Below are 19,678 nucleotides of genomic sequence, written 5' to 3' on the forward strand. Positions count from 1 at the left end.
TTTGTCAAACATTCATTACAGCCACTGTGTGTTCCTGAGGTTTTGGTACCTTTGTGTCTGTACAGAGTAGAGTTTATTTATTTATATATATGTGTATTTTTTAATTCAATTTCTCAGGGGCAATATTTAAGATTGGACTTGGGGGAATGGTTGGGTCTCTGTAAATAACATGGTGAGGTCTATATATGTAAAATGTCCTGAGATAACTGTTAATATTTGATACTGTAAATAAAATTAAAAAAGATATTTAATTCCTAATGCAATAGCCATTGTAAACAAAGCCAAACACACTGTCACCACTTTGAAATGCAGTTTGCACACCTGCTCGTATTTATTTATGGATTTGTTTGATGTAATAGTTTGATTTTAGCGTAACCTACTATACTCTAACACGGTTTATCAGCATTTTCCTATTTTTAAGCTGTTGCTATCGAGGTACAGTAGATAAACGCTGCCGTATCCCAGCAGTACAGACGGAATTACATGACATTATTAACTTCTGTCTGGAAACAAAATCAGTGCTGAACCTGATGCAAACCACAGCTAACAAGCTAAACGTTAGCCTAGCATTGAGATAACTAGCATCACTAACCGCCGGTTGGGGCTAGAAGGGATACAGCTACGGCAAAAATCGCCACTAATATAATATAATGTTAATACTATCAACCAGGAAACGCGTGTTCGTTCCTCGGGAGTGTTATATCCAAACTACGATATGTGTCCTAAACGTAACATGTCGTTTTTGTGCCTAAAGTGTACTGTCGTCGCCGTAGCTGTATCCCTTCTAGCCGTTGAGCGCCGCGGATGCACTTAGCAACATGCTAAAGTAGGCTAGATGTGAGCTAACGAAACTAGCTAGCTATTAGGTTAGTGTCACCTGTATGAGCTCGTCCAGACTCTCCTGGAGGCTGTTTCCCAGAGTCGTGTTCCTGTACAGCTGGTAGGCCATGATGAAAAAGCAATAACTTGAGTAAACTATGCTTCAAACGCACACAAAGCTAACTGAGCTAGCTAGCTTCCCTCCACCGTCTACAGCAAGCGGGGCTACTGCTAAAGTAATGATGACACGCTAACAACAGAAAGATGGCTTCCGGTTTGACATTTCAAAATAAAACATATATCGGCTTTTATTTTTATCTTCTACTTCTCTGATGTAATGGCGGATAACAAACTAACCCACTGTACCGGAGTGTGTAACATCAGAACTTTACATACTTCAGGTTTTATGAAAGTAAAGAGGAAATGTAATTTATTTTGAAATATGTGTGTTGTTTAGTGTCCCAAATTATTTTCCAAAAACTGAGAGTCCCAAATGATGAGGGTTAGGGTAGCACAGGTGGGTTAGCAGGTTCATAATTAATTAAGGACATTGTATGGGGAATTTGGGACACTAAATTGCACCTATACCCTAATCCTGTATCTTTGAGGAAAAATAAAAATACTTTAATTTCCAAATTCCACATGTATTCATTGAACTCCGGTGTGAATGCTGATTCAGCAGCATTCACATTATTGGTATCCAATTCTTCCCTTACTATTTCCGGTCGCCTACTACTTCTTTATTATTTTTTTAAAGGTCCCATGACATGGTGCTCTTTGGATGCTTTTGTATAAACCCTATAGTGGTCCCCTAATACTGTATCTGAAGTCTCTTTTATATAGACCTTAGTGGTCCCCTAATACTGTATCTGAAGTCTCTTTTATATAGACCTTAGTGGTCCCCTAATACTGTATCTGAAGTCTCTTTTATATAGACCTTAGTGGTCCCCTAATACTGTATCTGAAGTCTCTTTTATATAGGCCTTAGTGGTCCCCTAATACTGTATCTGAAGTCTCTTTTATATAGACCTTAGTGGTCCCCTAATACTGTATCTGAAGTCTCTTTTATATAGACCTTAGTGGTCCCCTAATACTGTATCTGAAGTCTCTTTATATAGACCTTAGTGGTCCCCTAATACTGTATCTGAAGTCTCTTTTATATAGACCTTAGTGGTCCCCTAATACTGTATCTGAAGTCTCTTTTATATAGACCTTAGTGGTCCCCTAATACTGTATCTGAAGTCTCTTTTATATAGACCTTAGTGGTCCCCTAATACTGTATCTGAAGTCTCTTTTATATAGACCAACTGGCCCAACAGGCTGGCCCTTTTAATGATGATATTCTTGTTATCCTATTCTTCCTTACTATTTTCGATCGCCTACTACTTTTTTCGTAACTTTTTTCGACATACTATTATATATGACATCATTTCTTTTAGTGGCACAGAGGCTCAGTGGTTAGCACGGCTCCAATTATCACCAGCAAGAAGGCAAAGCAGACCCTATTCCAGGTTTGATTCCCAGTCCTGGCTGGCCCTTTTCATGACTTCTTCTGTGTTTCTGACTTGTGACACTAACTAAACTAAATCCTGGAACTGTGTGCTGGTTTCTGGTTCCTTTACAACCTAATGTTGGCTGGGATTTACTTCAAGAAGACATTGTTGTTCACAGCTCTTTGAAACAATAATGTCAGTACTATACTATGAGTATCTTTTACGTTTTTCCACATACTATACTATGACATTTTTCGACTTTTTACGAGATACTATACTATGAGTTTTTTTCGACATACTATGCTTAGACTTTTTTGACTTTTTTTGACTATTTTCGACATACTATACTATACATTTTTTCAACTTTTTTCAACTTTTTTCGACATACTATACTATGACTTTTTATGACTTTTTTTCGACATACTATGCTATGACTTTTTTCAACTTTTTTCGACATACTATACTATGACTTTTTATGACTTTTTTTCGACATACTATACTATGACTTTTTATGACTTTTTTTCGACATACTATGCTATGACTTTTTTCAACTTTTTTCGACATACTATACTATGACTTTTTATGACTTTTTTTCGACATACTATACTATGTCTTTTTATGACTTTTTTTCGACATACTATACTATGATTTTTTATGACTTTTTCTCAACACACTCTATTAAGAAAACGAGACCACAGACATTTCTCCTTAAGAAACTGATACTACTGTCCCTTTACAGGGGAATTAGCTCAAGTGGTAGAGCGCTCGCTTAGCATGCGAGAGGAAGCAGGATGGATGCCTGCATTCTCCAGAGGAAGTTGGATTCTTCTGTGTTTCTGACTTTTTGACTTTTTTGACATACTATACTATGAATTTTTATTGACATTTTTCGACATACTATGCTATGAATTTTTTCGACTTTTTTCGACATACTATACTATGACTTTTTTCAACATTTTTCGACATACTATACTATGACTTTTTATGACTTTTTTCGACATAGTATATTATGAATTATTTCCGAATTTGTTCGACATACTGTACTTTGACTTTTTTCAACTTTTTTCGGCATACTTTGATATGCTATACTATGACTTTTTATTGACTTTTTTTCGACATACTATGCTATGACTTTTTTCAACTTTTTTCACCTTTTTTCGACATACTATGCTATGATTTTTTATGAATTTTTCTCAACACACTCTATTAAGAAAACGAGACCACAAACATTTCTCCTTGAGAAACTGATACTACTGTCCCTTTACAGGGGAATTAGCTCAAGTGGTAGAGCGCTCGCTTAGCATGCGAGAGGAAGCAGGATCGATGCCTGCATTCTCCAGAGGAAGTTGGATTCTTCTGTGTTTCTGACTTGTGACACTAACTAAACTAAATCCTGGAACTGTGTGCTGGTTTCTGGTTGCTTTACAACCTAATGTTGGCTGGGACTTTTTTTGACATACTATGACATTTTTTCGACTTTTTTCGATATTTTTCAACATACTATACTATGAATTTTTATTGACATTTTTCGACATACTATGCTATGAATTTTTTCAACTTTTTTCAACTGTTTTCGACATACTATGCTATGACTTTTTTCAACTTTTTTCAACTGTTTTCAACATACTATACTATGACTTTTTTCAACTTTTTTCGACATACTATACTATGACTTTTTTCAACTTTTGTTGACATACTTTACTATGACTTTATTTGACTTTTTTTCGACATACTATACTATGAATTTTTATGACTTTTTTCGACATACTATGCTATGACTTTTTTCAAATTTTTTCAACTTTTTTCGACATACTATGCTATGATTTTTTATGACTTTTTCTCAACATAGTCTATTAAGAAAACGAGACCACAAACATTTCTCCTTGAGAAACTGATACTCTGTCCCTTTACAGGGGAATTAGCTCAAGTGGTAGAGCGCTCGCTTAGCATGCGAGAGGAAGCAGGATCGATGCCTGCATTCTCCAGAGGAAGTTGGATTCTTCTGTGTTTCTGACTTTTCGACTTTTTTGACATACTATACTATGAATTCTTTTGACTTTTTTTCGACATACTATACTATGAATTTTTATTACCTTTTTTGACATACTATACTATGATTTTTTTTGACTTTTTTTCGACATACTGTACTATGAATTTTTATTGACTTTTTTCGACATACTATATTATGAATTATTTCCGAATGTGTTCGACATACTGTACTTTGAGTTTTTTCAACTTTTTTCGACATACTTTGACATGCTATACTATGACTTTTTATTGACATTTTTTCGACATACTATGCTATGACTTTTTTCAACTTTTTTCGACATACTATGCTATGATTTTTTATGACTTTTTCTCAACATAGTCTATTAAGAAAACGAGACCACAAACATTTCTCCTTGAGAAACTGATACTATTGTCCCTTTACAGGGAATTAGCCTCGTCGAGTGGCTCGTAGCATACGAGAGGAAGCAGGATCGATGCCTGCATTCTCCAGAGGAAGTTGGATTCTTCTGTGTTTCTGACTTGTGACACTAACTAAACTAAATCCTGGAACTGTGTGCTGGTTTCTGGTTGCTTTACAACCTAATGTTGGCTGGGACTTTTTTTGACATACTATACTAGGATATTTTTTCGACTTTTTTCGATATTTTTCAACATACTATACTATGAATTTTTATTGACATTTTTCGACATACTATACTATGAATTTTTTCAACTTTTTACAACTGTTTTCGACATACTATGCTATGAATTTTTCAACTTTTTTCAACTTTTTTCGACATACTGTACTATGACTTTTTTCAACTTTTTTTTGAAGCACTTTTCGACTTTTTTTGACATACTATACTATGAATTCTTTTGACTTTTTTTCGACATACTATGCTATGACTTTTTTCAACTTTTTTCAACTTTTTTCGACATACTGTACTATGACTTTTTATGACTTTTTTTGACATACTATACTATGAATTTTGTTGACTTTTTTTCGACATACTGTACTATGAATTTTTATTGACTTTTTTTTTGTGACACTAACTAAACTAAATCCTGGAACTGTGTGCTGGTTTCTGGTTGCTTTACAACCTAATGTTGGCTGGGACTTTTTTTGACATACTATACTAGGACATTTTTTCGACTTTTTTCGATATTTTTCAACATACTATACTATGAATTTTTATTGACATTTTTCGACATACTATGCTATGACTTTTTTCAACTTTTTTCGACATACTGTACTATGACTTTTTTCAACTTTTTTCGACATACTATACTATGACTTTTTATGACTTTTTCTCAACACACTCTATTAAGAAAACGAGACCACAAACATTTCCCCTCGAGAATCTGATACTACTGTCTCTTTACAGGGGAATTAGCTCAAGTGGTAGAGCTCGCTTAGCATGCGAGAGGAAGCAGGATCGATGCCTGCATTCTCCAGAGGAAGTTGGATTCTTCTGTGTTTCTGACTTTTCGACTTTTTGTGACATACTATACTATGAATTTTTTTGACTTTTTTTCGACATACTATGCTATGACTTTTTTCAACTTTTTTCAACTTTTTTCGACATACTGTACTATGACTTTTTATTACTTTTTTTTACATACTATACTATGAATTTTGTTGACTTTTTTTCGACATACTGTACTATGAATTTTTATTGACTTTTTTCGACATACTATATTATGAATTATTTCTGAATTTGTTCGACATACTGTACTTTGACTTTTTTCAACTTTTTTCGACATACTTTGACATGCTATACTATGACTTTTTATTGACAAGTTTTTTTCGACATGCTATGACTTTTTTCAACTTTTTTCAACTTTTTCGACATATTATACTATGACTTTTTATTACTTTTTTCGATATTTTTCAACATACTATACTATGAATTTTTATTGACTTTTTTCAACATCCTATACTATGAATTTTTTCAACTTTTTTCGACATACTATACTATGAATTTTTTCAACTTTTTTCGACATACTATACTATGACTTTTTTCAACTTTTTACGACATACTATTCTATGAATTGTTATTGACTTTTTTTCAACATACTATACTATGGATTTTTATTGACTTTTTTTCGACATACTATGCTATGACTTTTTTCAACTTTTTTCAACTTTTTTCGACATACTGTACTATGACTTTTTATTACTTTTTTTTACATACTATACTATGAATTTTGTTGACTTTTTTTCGACATACTGTACTATGAATTTTTATTTACTTTTTTCGACATACTATATTATGAATTATTTCTGAATTTGTTCGACATACTGTACTTTGACTTTTTTCAACTTTTTTCGACATACTTTGACATGCTTTACTATGACTTTTTATTGACAGTTTTTTCGACATGCTATGCTATGACTTTTTTCAACTTTTTTCAACTTTTTCGACATATTATACTATGACTTTTTATTACTTTTTCGATATTTTTCAACATACTATACTATGAATTTTTATTGACTTTTTTCAACATCCTATACTATGAATTTTTTCAACTTTTTTCGACATACTATACTATGAATTTTTTCAACTTTTTTCGACATACTATACTATGACTTTTTTCAACTTTTTACCTATTATTACTCATTCTATGAATTGTTATTGACTTTTTTTCAACATACTATACTATGGATTTTTATTGACATTTTTCGACAAACTATACTATGACTTTTTATGACTTTTTCGATATTTTTCAACATCCTATACTATGAATGTTTATTGACTTTTTTCAACATCCTATACTATGACTTTTTTCGACTTTTTTCGATATTTTTCAACATACTATACTATGATTTTTTATTGACATTTTTCGACATACTATGCTATGACTTTTTTCAACTATTTTCGACTATTTTCGACATACTATACTATGACTTTTTTCAACTTTTTTCAACTTTTTTCGACATACTATACTATGACTTTTTATGACTTTTTTCGACATACTTTGACATACTATAATATGACTTTTTATTGACTTTTTTTCGACATACTATACTATGAATTTTTTTTTTTTTTTTTCGACATACTGTACTATGAATTTTTATTGACTTTTTTCGACATACTATATTATGAATTATTTCCGAATTTGTTCGACATACTGTACTTTGACTTTTTTCAACTTTTTTCGACATACTTTGACATGCTATACTATGACTTTTTATGACTTTTTCTCAACATATTTTCGACATACTATGCTATGACTTTTTTAACTTTTTTCGACATACTATGCTATGACTTTTTATGACTTTTTCTCAACACACTCAATTAAGAAAATGAGACCACAAACATTTCTCCTTCAGAAACTGATACTACTGTCCCTTTACAGGGGAATTAGCTCAAGTGGTAGAGCGCTCGCTTAGCATGCGAGAGGAAGCAGGATCGATGCCTGCATTCTCCAGAGGAAGTTGGATTCTTCTGTGTTTCTGACTTTTCGACTTTTTGATAATCCCATACTATGAATTCTTTTTGACTTTTTTCGACATACTATACTATGAATTTTTATTACCTTTTTTGACATACTATACTATGATTTTTTTTGACTTTTTTTCGACATACTGTACTATGAATTTTTATTGACTTTTTTCGACATACTATATTATGAATTATTTCCGAATTTGTTCGACATACTGTACTTTGAGTTTTTTCAACTTTTTTCGACATACTTTGACATGCTATACTATGACTTTTTATTGACATTTTTTCGACATACTATGCTATGACTTTTTTCAACTTTTTTCGACATACTATGCTATGATTTTTTATGACTTTTTCTCAACATAGTCTATTAAGAAAACGAGACCACAAACATTTCTCCTTGAGAAACTGATACTATTGTCCCTTTACAGGGGAATTAGCTCAAGTGGTAGAGTGCTCGCTTAGCATTCGCGAGAAAGCAGGATCGATGCCTGCATTCTCCAGAGGAAGTTGGATTCTTCTGTGTTTCTGACTTGTGACACTAACTAAACTAAATCCTGGAACTGTGTGCTGGTTTCTGGTTGCTTTACAACCTAATGTTGGCTGGGACTTTTTTTGACATACTATACTAGGATATTTTTTCGACTTTTTTCGATATTTTTCAACATACTATACTATGAATTTTTATTGACATTTTTCGACATACTATACTATGAATTTTTTCAACTTTTTACAACTGTTTTCGACATACTATGCTATGAATTTTTCAACTTTTTTCAACTTTTTTCGACATACTGTACTATGACTTTTTTCAACTTTTTTTTGAAGCACTTTTCGACTTTTTTTGACATACTATACTATGAATTCTTTTGACTTTTTTTCGACATACTATGCTATGACTTTTTTCAACTTTTTTCAACTTTTTTCGACATGCTGTACTATGACTTTTTATGACTTTTTTTGACATACTATACTATGAATTTTGTTGACTTTTTTTCGACATACTGTACTATGAATTTTTATTGACTTTTTTTTTGTGACACTAACTAAACTAAATCCTGGAACTGTGTGCTGGTTTCTGGTTGCTTTACAACCTAATGTTGGCTGGGACTTTTTTTGACATACTATACTAGGACATTTTTTCGACTTTTTTCGATATTTTTCAACATACTATACTATGAATTTTTATTGACATTTTTCGACATACTATGCTATGACTTTTTTCAACTTTTTTCGACATACTGTACTATGACTTTTTTCAACTTTTTTCGACATACTATACTATGACTTTTTATGACTTTTTCTCAACACACTCTATTAAAGAAAAGAGACCACAAACATTTCCCCTCGAGAATCTGATACTACACTGTCTCTTTAACGGGAATTAGCTCAAGTGTACTGGCCTCGCTAATAGCATGCGAGAGGAAGCAGGATCGATGCCTGCATTCTCCAGAGGAAGTTGGATTCTTCTGTGTTTCTGACTTTTCGACTTTTTGTGACATACTATACTATGAATTTTTTTGACTTTTTTTCGACATACTATGCTATGACTTTTTTTGACTTTTTTCAACTTTTTTCGACATACTATGCTATGACTTTTTATTACTTTTTTTTACATACTATACTATGAATTTTGTTGACTTTTTTTCGACATACTGTACTATGAATTTTTATTGCCTTTTTTCGACATACTATATTATGAATTATTTCTGAATTTGTTCGACATACTGTACTTTGACTTTTTTCAACTTTTTTCGACATACTTTGACATGCTTTACTATGACTTTTTATTGACAGTTTTTTCGACATGCTATGCTATGACTTTTTTCAACTTTTTTCAACTTTTTCGACATATTATACTATGACTTTTTATTACTTTTTCGATATTTTTCAACATACTATACTATGAATTTTTATTGACTTTTTTCAACATCCTATACTATGAATTTTTTCAACTTTTTTCGACATACTATACTATGAATTTTTTCAACTTTTTTCGACATACTATACTATGACTTTTTTCAACTTTTTACGACATACTATTCTATGAATTGTTATTGACTTTTTTTCAACATACTATACTATGGATTTTTATTGACATTTTTCGACAAACTATACTATGACTTTTTATGACTTTTTCGATATTTTTCAACATCCTATACTATGAATGTTTATTGACTTTTTTCAACATCCTATACTATGACTTTTTTCGACTTTTTTCGATATTTTTCAACATACTATACTATGATTTTTTATTGACATTTTTCGACATACTATGCTATGACTTTTTTCAACTATTTTCGACTATTTTCGACATACTATACTATGACTTTTTTCAACTTTTTTCAACTTTTTTCGACATACTATACTATGACTTTTTATGACTTTTTTCGACATACTTTGACATACTATAATATGACTTTTTATTGACTTTTTTTCGACATACTATACTATGAATTTTTTTTTATTTTTTTTCGACATACTGTACTATGAATTTTTATTGACTTTTTTCGACATACTATATTATGAATTATTTCCGAATTTGTTCGACATACTGTACTTTGACTTTTTTCAACTTTTTTCGACATACTTTGACATGCTATACTATGACTTTTTATGACTTTTTCTCAACATTTTTTCGACATACTATGCTATGACTTTTTTAACTTTTTTCGACATACTATGCTATGACTTTTTATGACTTTTTCTCAACATACTCTATTAAGAAAATGAGACCACAAACATTTCTCCTTGAGAAACTGATACTACTGTCCCTTTACAGGGGAATTAGCTCAAGTGGTAGAGCGCTCGCTTAGCATGCGAGAGGAAGCAGGATCGATGCCTGCATTCTCCAGAGGAAGTTGGATTCTTCTGTGTTTCTGACTTGTGACACTAACTAAACTACATCCTGGAACTGTGTGCTGGTTTCTGGTTGCTTTACAACCTAATGTTGGCTGGGACTTTTTTTGACATACTATACTATGACTTTTTTCAATATTTTTCAACATACTATACTATGAATTTTTATTGACATTTTTCAACATACTATGCTATGAATTTTTTCAACTTTTTTCAACTTTTTTCGACATACTATACTATGACTTTTGTCAATTTTTTTCGACATACTATACTATGACTTTTTATGACTGTTTTCGACATATTATGATATGACTTTTTTCAACTTTTTTCTACATACTATGCTATGACTTTTTTCAACTTTTTTCAACTTTTTTCAACTTTTTTCAACTTTTTTTGACATACTATACTATGACTTTTTTCGACTTTTTTTCGATATTTTTCAACATACTATACTATGAATTTTTATTGACATTTTTCGACATACTATGCTATGACTTTTTTAAACTTTTTTCGACTATTTTCGACATACTATACTATGAATTTTTTCAACTTTTTTCGACATACTATACTATGACTTTTTTCAACTTTTTACGACATACTATACTATGACTTTTTATGAATTTTTCTCAACACACTCTATTAAGAAAACGAGACCACAAACATTCTCCTTGAGAAACTGATACTACCGTCCTTTACAGGGGAATTAGCTCAAGTGGTAGAAACCTAGCATAGAGGAAGCAGGATGGATGCCTGCATTCTCAGGAAGTTAGATTCTTCTGTGTTTCTGACTTTCGACTTTTTTGACATACTATGCTATGAATTTTTTGACTTTTTTACATGCTGTACTATGAATTTTATTGATTTTTTGACATACTATATTATGAATTATTTCGAATTTGTTGACATACTGTACTTGACTTTTTTCAACTTTTTTACGCATATTTATATGCTATACATAACTTTTATTGACATTTTTTTCACATACTATGCTATGACTTTTTCAACTTTTTTTCGACATACTATGCTATGATTTTTTATGACTTTTTCTCAACATAGTCTATTAAGAAAATGAGACCACAAACATTTCTCTCCGAAACTGATACTACCGTCCCTTTACAGGGGAATTAGCTCAAGTGGTAGAGCGCTCGCTTAGCATGCGAGAGGAAGCAGGATCGATGCCTGCATTCTCCAGAGGAAGTTGGATTCTTCTGTTTCTGACTTTTCGACTTTTTTTGACATACTATACTATGAATTTTTTTGACTTTTTTTCGACATACTATGCTATGACTTTTTTCAACTTTTTTCAACTTTTTTCGACATACTGTACTATGACTTTTTATGACTTTTTTTGACATACTATACTATGAATTTTGTTGACTTTTTTTCGACATACTGTACTATGAATTTTTATTGACTTTTTTCGACATACTATATTATGAATTATTTCTGAATTTGTTCGACATACTGTACTTTGACTTTTTTCAACTTTTTTCGACATACTTTGACATGCTTTACTATGACTTTTTATTGACAGTTTTTTCGACATGCTATGCTATGACTTTTTTCAACTTTTTTCAACTTTTTCGACATATTATACTATGACTTTTTATTACTTTTTCGATATTTTTCAACATACTATACTATGAATTTTTATTGACTTTTTTCAACATCCTATACTATGAATTTTTTCAACTTTTTTCGACATACTATACTATGAATTTTTTCAACTTTTTTCGACATACTATACTATGACTTTTTTCAACTTTTTACGACATACTATTCTATGAATTGTTATTGACTTTTTTTCAACATACTATACTATGGATTTTTATTGACATTTTTCGACAAACTATACTATGACTTTTTATGACTTTTTCGATATTTTTCAACATCCTATACTATGAATGTTTATTGACTTTTTTCAACATCCTATACTATGACTTTTTTCGACTTTTTTCGATATTTTTCAACATACTATACTATGATTTTTTATTGACATTTTTCGACATACTATGCTATGACTTTTTTCAACTATTTTCGACTATTTTCGACATACTATACTATGACTTTTTTCAACTTTTTTCAACTTTTTTCGACATACTATACTATGACTTTTTATGACTTTTTTCGACATACTTTGACATACTATAATATGACTTTTTATTGACTTTTTTTTGACATACTATACTATGAATTTTTTTTGATTTTTTTTCGACATACTGTACTATGAATTTTTATTGACTTTTTTCGACATACTATATTATGAATTATTTCCGAATTTGTTCGACATACTGTACTTTGACTTTTTTCAACTTTTTTCGACATACTTTGACATGCTATACTATGACTTTTTATGACTTTTTCTCAACATTTTTTCGACATACTATGCTATGACTTTTTTAACTTTTTTCGACATACTATGCTATGACTTTTTATGACTTTTTCTCAACATACTCTATTAAGAAAATGAGACCACAAACATTTCTCCTTGAGAAACTGATACTACTGTTCCTTTACAGGGGAATTAGCTCAAGTGGTAGAGCGCTCGCTTATCATGCGAGAGGAAGCAGGATCGATGCCTGCATTCTCCAGAGGAAGTTGGATTCTTCTGTGTTTCTGACTTGTGACACTAACTAAACTAAATCCTGGAACTGGGTGCTGGTTTCTGGTTGCTTTACAACCTAATGTTGGCTGGGACTTTTTTTGACATACTATACTATGACTTTTTTCAATATTTTTCAACATACTATACTATGAATTTTTATTGACATTTTTCGACATACTATGCTATGAATTTTTTCAACTTTTTTCAACTTTTTTCGACATACTATACTATGACTTTTTTCAATTTTTTTCGACATACTATACTATGACTTTTTATGACTGTTTTCGACATATTATGATATGACTTTTTTCAACTTTTTTCTACATACTATGCTATGACTTTTTTCAACTTTTTTCAACTTTTTTCAACTTTTTTTGACATACTATACTATGACTTTTTTCGACTTTTTTTCGATATTTTTCAACATACTATACTATGAATTTTTATTGACATTTTTCGACATACTATGCTATGACTTTTTTAAACTTTTTTCGACTATTTTCGACATACTATACTATGAATTTTTTCAACTTTTTTCGACATACTATACTATGACTTTTTTCAACTTTTTACGACATACTATACTATGACTTTTTTCAACTTTTTTCAACTTTTTTCAACTTTTTTCAACTTTTTTCAACATACTATACTATGACTTTTTATGAATTTTTCTCAACACACTATATTAAGAAAACGAGACCACAAACATTTCTCCTTAAGAAACTGATACTACCGTCCCTTTACAGGGGAATTAGCTCAAGTGGTAGAGCGCTCGCTTAGCATGCGAGAGGAAGCAGGATGGATGCCTGCATTCTCCAGAGGAAGTTGGATTCTTCTGTGTTTCTGACTTTTCGACTTTTTTTGACATACTATGCTATGAATTTTTTTGACTTTTTTTCGACATGCTGTACTATGAATTTTTTCAACTTTTTTCAACTTTTTTCGACATACTGTACTATGACTTTTTATGACTTTTTTTGACATACTATACTATGAATTTTGTTGACTTTTTTTCGACATACTGTACTATGAATTTTTATTGACTTTTTTCGACATACTATATTATGAATTATTTCTGAATTTGTTCGACATACTGTACTTTGACTTTTTTCAACTTTTTTCGACATACTTTGACATGCTATACTATGACTTTTTATTGACAGTTTTTTCGGATAGCTATGCTATGACTTTTTCAACTTTTTTCAGCTTTTTCGACATATTATACTATGACTTTTTATGACTTTTTCGATATTTTTCAACATCCTATACTATGATTTTTATTGACTTTTTTTCAACATCCTATACTTGATTTTTTCAACTTTTTTCGACATACTATACTATGACTTTTTTCAACTTTTCCGACATACTATACTATGACTTTTTTTTCGACCATACTATTCTATGAATTTTTATTGACTTTTTTCAACATACTATACTATGGATTTTTATTGACATTTTTCGACAAACTATACTATGACTTTTTATGACTTTTTTCGATATTTTTCAACATCCTATACTATGAATTTTATTGACTTTTTTTCAACATCCTATACTATGAATTTTTCAACTATTTTCGACTATTTTCGACATACTATACTATGACTTTTTCAACTTTTTTCGATTTTTTCAACATACTATACTATGAATTTTTATTGACATTTTCGACATACTATGCTATGACTTTTTCAACTATTTTCGACCTTTTTGAACATACTATATTATGAATTATTTCTGAATTTGTTCGATATACTATTACTTGACTTTTTCAACTTTTTTCGATATACTTTGACATGCTATACTATGACTTTTATTGACAGTTTTTCGACCTATAATGCTATGACTTTTTTCAACTTTTTCAACTTTTTCGACATATTATACTATGACTTTTTATGACTTTTTCGATATTTTTCAACATCCTATACTATGAATTTTTATTGACTTTTTTCAACATCCTATACTATGAATTTTTTCAACTTTTTTCGACATACTATACTATGACTTTTTTCAACTTTTTACGACATACTATACTATGACTTTTTTCAACTTTTTTCGACATACTATTCTATGAATTTTTATTTACTTTTTTCAACATACTATACTATGGATTTTTATTGACTTTTTTCGACATACTATATTATGAATTATTTCCGAATTTGTTTGACATACTGTACTTTGACTTTTTTCAACTTTTTTCGACATACTTTGACATGATATACTATGACTTTTTATTGCCATTTTTTCGACATACTATGCTATGACTTTTTTCAACTTTTTTCGACATACTATACTATGAATTTTTATGACTTTTTTTCAACATACTATACTATGACTTTTTATGAATTTTTCTCAACACACTCTATTAAGAAAACGAGACCACAAACATTTCTCTCGCCTTGAGAAACTGATACTACTGTCCCTTTACGGCGGAATTAGCTCAAGTGGTAGAGCGCTCGCTTAGCATGCGAGAGGAAGCAGGATCGATGTCTGCATTCTCCAGAGGAAGTTGGATTCTTCTGTGTTTCTGACTTTTCGACTTTTTTGACATACTATACTATGAATGTTTTTGACTTTTTTTTGACATACTGTACTATGAATTTTTATTGACTTTTTTCGACATACTACATTATGAATTATTTCCGAATTTGTTCGACATACTGTACTTTGACTTTTTTCAACTTTTTTCGGCATACTTTGATATGCTATACTATGACTTTTTATTGACATTTTTTCGACATACTATGCTATGACTTTTTTCGACTTTTTTTGACATACTATACTATGACTTTTTTCAACTTTTTTCACCTTTTTTCGACATACTATACTATGACTTTTTATTGACATTTTTTCGACATACTATACTATGACTTTTTTCAACTTTTTTCACCTTTTTTCGACATACTATACTATGACTTTTTTTGACATACTATACTATGAATTTTTTTGACTTTTTTTCGACATACTATGCTATGACTTTTTATGACTTTTTCTCAACATAGTCTATTAAGAAAATGAGACCACAAACATTTCTCCTTGAGAAACTGATACTACTGTCCCTTTACGGCGGAATTAGCTCAAGTGGTAGAGTGCTCGCTTAGCATGCGAGAGGAAGCAGGATCGATGTCTGCATTCTCCAGAGGAAGTTGGATTCTTCTGTGTTTCTGACTTGTGACACTAACTAAACTAAATCCTGGAACTTTGTGCTTGTTTCTTGTTGCTTTACAACCTAATGTTGGCTGGGACTTTTTTCGACATACTATACTATGACTTTTTGCGATATTTTTCAACATACTATACTATGAATTTTTATTGACAATTTTTCGACATACTATGCTATGAATTTTTTCAACTTTTTTCGACATACTATACTATGACTTTTTTCAACTTTTTTCGACATACTATACTATGACTTTTTATGACTTTTTTCGACATATTATGATATGACTTTTTTCAACTTTTTTCTACATACTATGCTATGACTTTTTTCAACTTTTTTCAACTTTTTTCAACTTTTTTCAACTTTTTTCAACTTTTTTCAACTTTTTTCAACTTTTTTCAACTTTTTTTCGACATACTATACTATGACTTTTTATGACTTTTTTTCCACATACTACTATACTACTATACTATGACTTTTTATGACTTTTTTTCAACATACTATATTATGACTTTTTTCGACTTACTTTCACATACTATACTATGACTTTTTTCGATTTTTTTCGACATACTTTGACATATTATACTATGACTTTTTATTGACATTTTTTCGACATACTATGCTATGACATTTTTCAACTTTTTTCAACTTTTTTCGACATACTATGCTATGACTTTTTTCAGCTTTTTTCAACTTTTTTCAACTTTTTTCGACATACTGTACTATGACTTTTTATGACTTTTTTTGACATACTATACTATGAATTTTGTTGACTTTTTTTCGACATACTGTACTATGAATTTTTATTGACTTTTTTCGACATACTATATTATGAATTATTTCTGAATTTGTTCGACATACTGTACTTTGACTTTTTTCAACTTTTTTCGACATACTTTGACATGCTATACTATGACTTTTTATTGACAGTTTTTTCGACATACTATGCTATGACTTTTTTCAACTTTTTTCAACTTTTTCGACATATTATACTATGACTTTTTATGACTTTTTCGATATTTTTCAACATCCTATACTATGAATTTTTATTGACTTTTTTCAACATCCTATACTATGAATTTTTTCAACTTTTTTCGACATACTATACTATGACTTTTTTCAACTTTTTACGACATACTATACTATGACTTTTTTCAACTTTTTTCGACATACTATTCTATGAATTTTTATTGACTTTTTTCAACATACTATACTATGGATTTTTATTGACATTTTTCGACAAACTATACTATGACTTTTTATGACTTTTTCGATATTTTTCAACATCCTATACTATGAATTTTTATTGACTTTTTTCAACATCCTATACTATGAATTTTTTCAACTATTTTCGACTATTTTCGACATACTATACTATGACTTTTTTCAACTTTTTTCGATATTTTTCAACATACTATACTATGAATTTTTATTGACATTTTTCGACATACTATGCTATGACTTTTTTCAACTATTTTCGACCTTTTTAGACATACTATATTATGAATTATTTCTGAATTTGTTCGACATACTGTACTTTGACTTTTTTCAACTTTTTTCGACATACTTTGACATGCTATACTATGACTTTTTATTGACAGTTTTTTCGACATACTATGCTATGACTTTTTTCAACTTTTTTCAACTTTTTCGACATATTATACTATGACTTTTTATGACTTTTTCGATATTTTTCAACATCCTATACTATGAATTTTTATTGACTTTTTTCAACATCCTATACTATGAATTTTTTCAACTTTTTTCGACATACTATACTATGACTTTTTTCAACTTTTTACGACATACTATACTATGACTTTTTTCAACTTTTTTCGACATACTATTCTATGAATTTTTATTTACTTTTTTCAACATACTATACTATGGATTTTTATTGACTTTTTTCGACATACTATATTATGAATTATTTCCGAATTTGTTTGACATACTGTACTTTGACTTTTTTCAACTTTTTTCGACATACTTTGACATGATATACTATGACTTTTTATTGCCATTTTTTCGACATACTATGCGATTTTTTAACAACTTTTTTTCGACATACTATACTATGAATTTTATGACTTTTTCAACATACTAATACTATGACTTTTATGAAATTTTTCTCAACACACTCTATTAAAGAAAAACGAGACCACAAACATTTCTCGGCGAAACTGATACTATGTCTCCCTTTACGGTGGAATTAAGCTCAAGTAGGGGGGGGTTAACATGAGAGGAAGCAGGATCGATGTCTGCATTCTCCAGAGGAAGTTGGATTCTTCTGTGTTTCTGACTTTTCGACTTTTTTGACATACTATACTATGAATTTTTTTGACTTTTTTTGACATACTGTACTATGAATTTTTATTGACTTTTTCGTTCTACTACATTATGAATTATTTCCGAATTTGTTCGACATACTGTACTTTGACTTTTTTCAACTTTTTTCGGCATACTTTGATATGCTATACTATGACTTTTTATTGACATTTTTTCGACATACTATGCTATGACTTTTTTCGACTTTTTTTGACATACTATACTATGACTTTTTTCAACTTTTTTCACCTTTTTTCGACATACTATACTATGACTTTTTATTGACATTTTTTCGACATACTATACTATGACTTTTTTCAACTTTTTTCACCTTTTTTCGACATACTATACTATGACTTTTTGAACTATACTATGAATTTTTTGGACTTTTTTCGATATACTATGATATGACTTTTATGGACTTTTTCTCAACATAGTCTATTAAGAAAATGAGACCACAAACATTTCTCCTTAAAAGAAAAATGAAACTACTGTCCCTTCGTCGATTACGAAATTCGGTAGAGTGCGTTCGCTTAGCATGCACGGAAGCAGGATCGATGTCTGCATTCTCCAGAGGAAGTTGGATTCTTCTGTGTTTCTGACTTGTGACACTAACTAAACTAAATCCTGGAACTTTGTGCTTGTTTCTTGTTGCTTTACAACCTAATGTTGGCTGGGACTTTTTTCGACATACTATACTATGACTTTTTGCGATATTTTTCAACATACTATACTATGAATTTTATTGACAATTTTCGACATACTATGCTATAAGGTTTTTCCAACTTTTTCGACATACTATACTATGACTTTTTTCAACTTTTTTACGCATACTATACCGACGATTTTTATGACTTTTTCGACATATTATGATATGACTTTTTTTCAACTTTTTTCTACATACTATGCTATGACTTTTTTCAACTTTTCAACTTTTTCAACTTTTTTCAACTTTTTCAACTTTTTCAACTTTTTTTCGACATAC

At 30.1% G+C, this 19,678-nt stretch overlaps 1 protein-coding gene and 6 non-coding genes across 7 annotated transcripts in view; 6 read left to right on the forward strand and 1 right to left on the reverse strand.

Annotated features, from left to right (window-relative positions):
* The window catches only part of gtf2a2 (general transcription factor IIA, 2), a 10,197-nt gene extending 9,116 nt beyond the window's left edge, over positions 1-1,081 (reverse strand). Inside the window, exon 1 of the mRNA XM_039795614.1 lies at positions 878-1,081. Coding sequence (XP_039651548.1) covers positions 878-949 — 72 coding nt within the window. The 5' untranslated portion in view covers positions 950-1,081. The remainder of the gene's footprint in view (positions 1-877) is intronic.
* Positions 1,082-3,578: 2,497 nt separating this feature from the next.
* trnaa-agc lies at positions 3,579-3,651 on the forward strand. Its single transcript has one exon. It is a non-coding gene; the product is annotated as a tRNA-Ala (tRNA).
* Positions 3,652-4,224: 573 nt separating this feature from the next.
* Positions 4,225-4,297, forward strand: trnaa-agc. The gene has a single exon. It is a non-coding gene; the product is annotated as a tRNA-Ala (tRNA).
* A 3,363-nt stretch (positions 4,298-7,660) lies between these two features.
* On the forward strand, positions 7,661-7,733 carry trnaa-agc. The gene has a single exon. It is a non-coding gene; the product is annotated as a tRNA-Ala (tRNA).
* Positions 7,734-10,531: 2,798 nt separating this feature from the next.
* On the forward strand, positions 10,532-10,604 carry trnaa-agc. The gene has a single exon. It is a non-coding gene; the product is annotated as a tRNA-Ala (tRNA).
* A 1,123-nt stretch (positions 10,605-11,727) lies between these two features.
* trnaa-agc lies at positions 11,728-11,800 on the forward strand. The gene has a single exon. It is a non-coding gene; the product is annotated as a tRNA-Ala (tRNA).
* A 1,327-nt stretch (positions 11,801-13,127) lies between these two features.
* Positions 13,128-13,200, forward strand: trnad-auc. The gene has a single exon. It is a non-coding gene; the product is annotated as a tRNA-Asp (tRNA).
* Positions 13,201-19,678: the final 6,478 nt, after the last annotated feature.

Source organism: Perca fluviatilis, chromosome 3 (assembly GCF_010015445.1).
Source record: "Perca fluviatilis chromosome 3, GENO_Pfluv_1.0, whole genome shotgun sequence".
Classification (NCBI taxonomy): domain Eukaryota; kingdom Metazoa; phylum Chordata; class Actinopteri; order Perciformes; family Percidae; genus Perca; species Perca fluviatilis.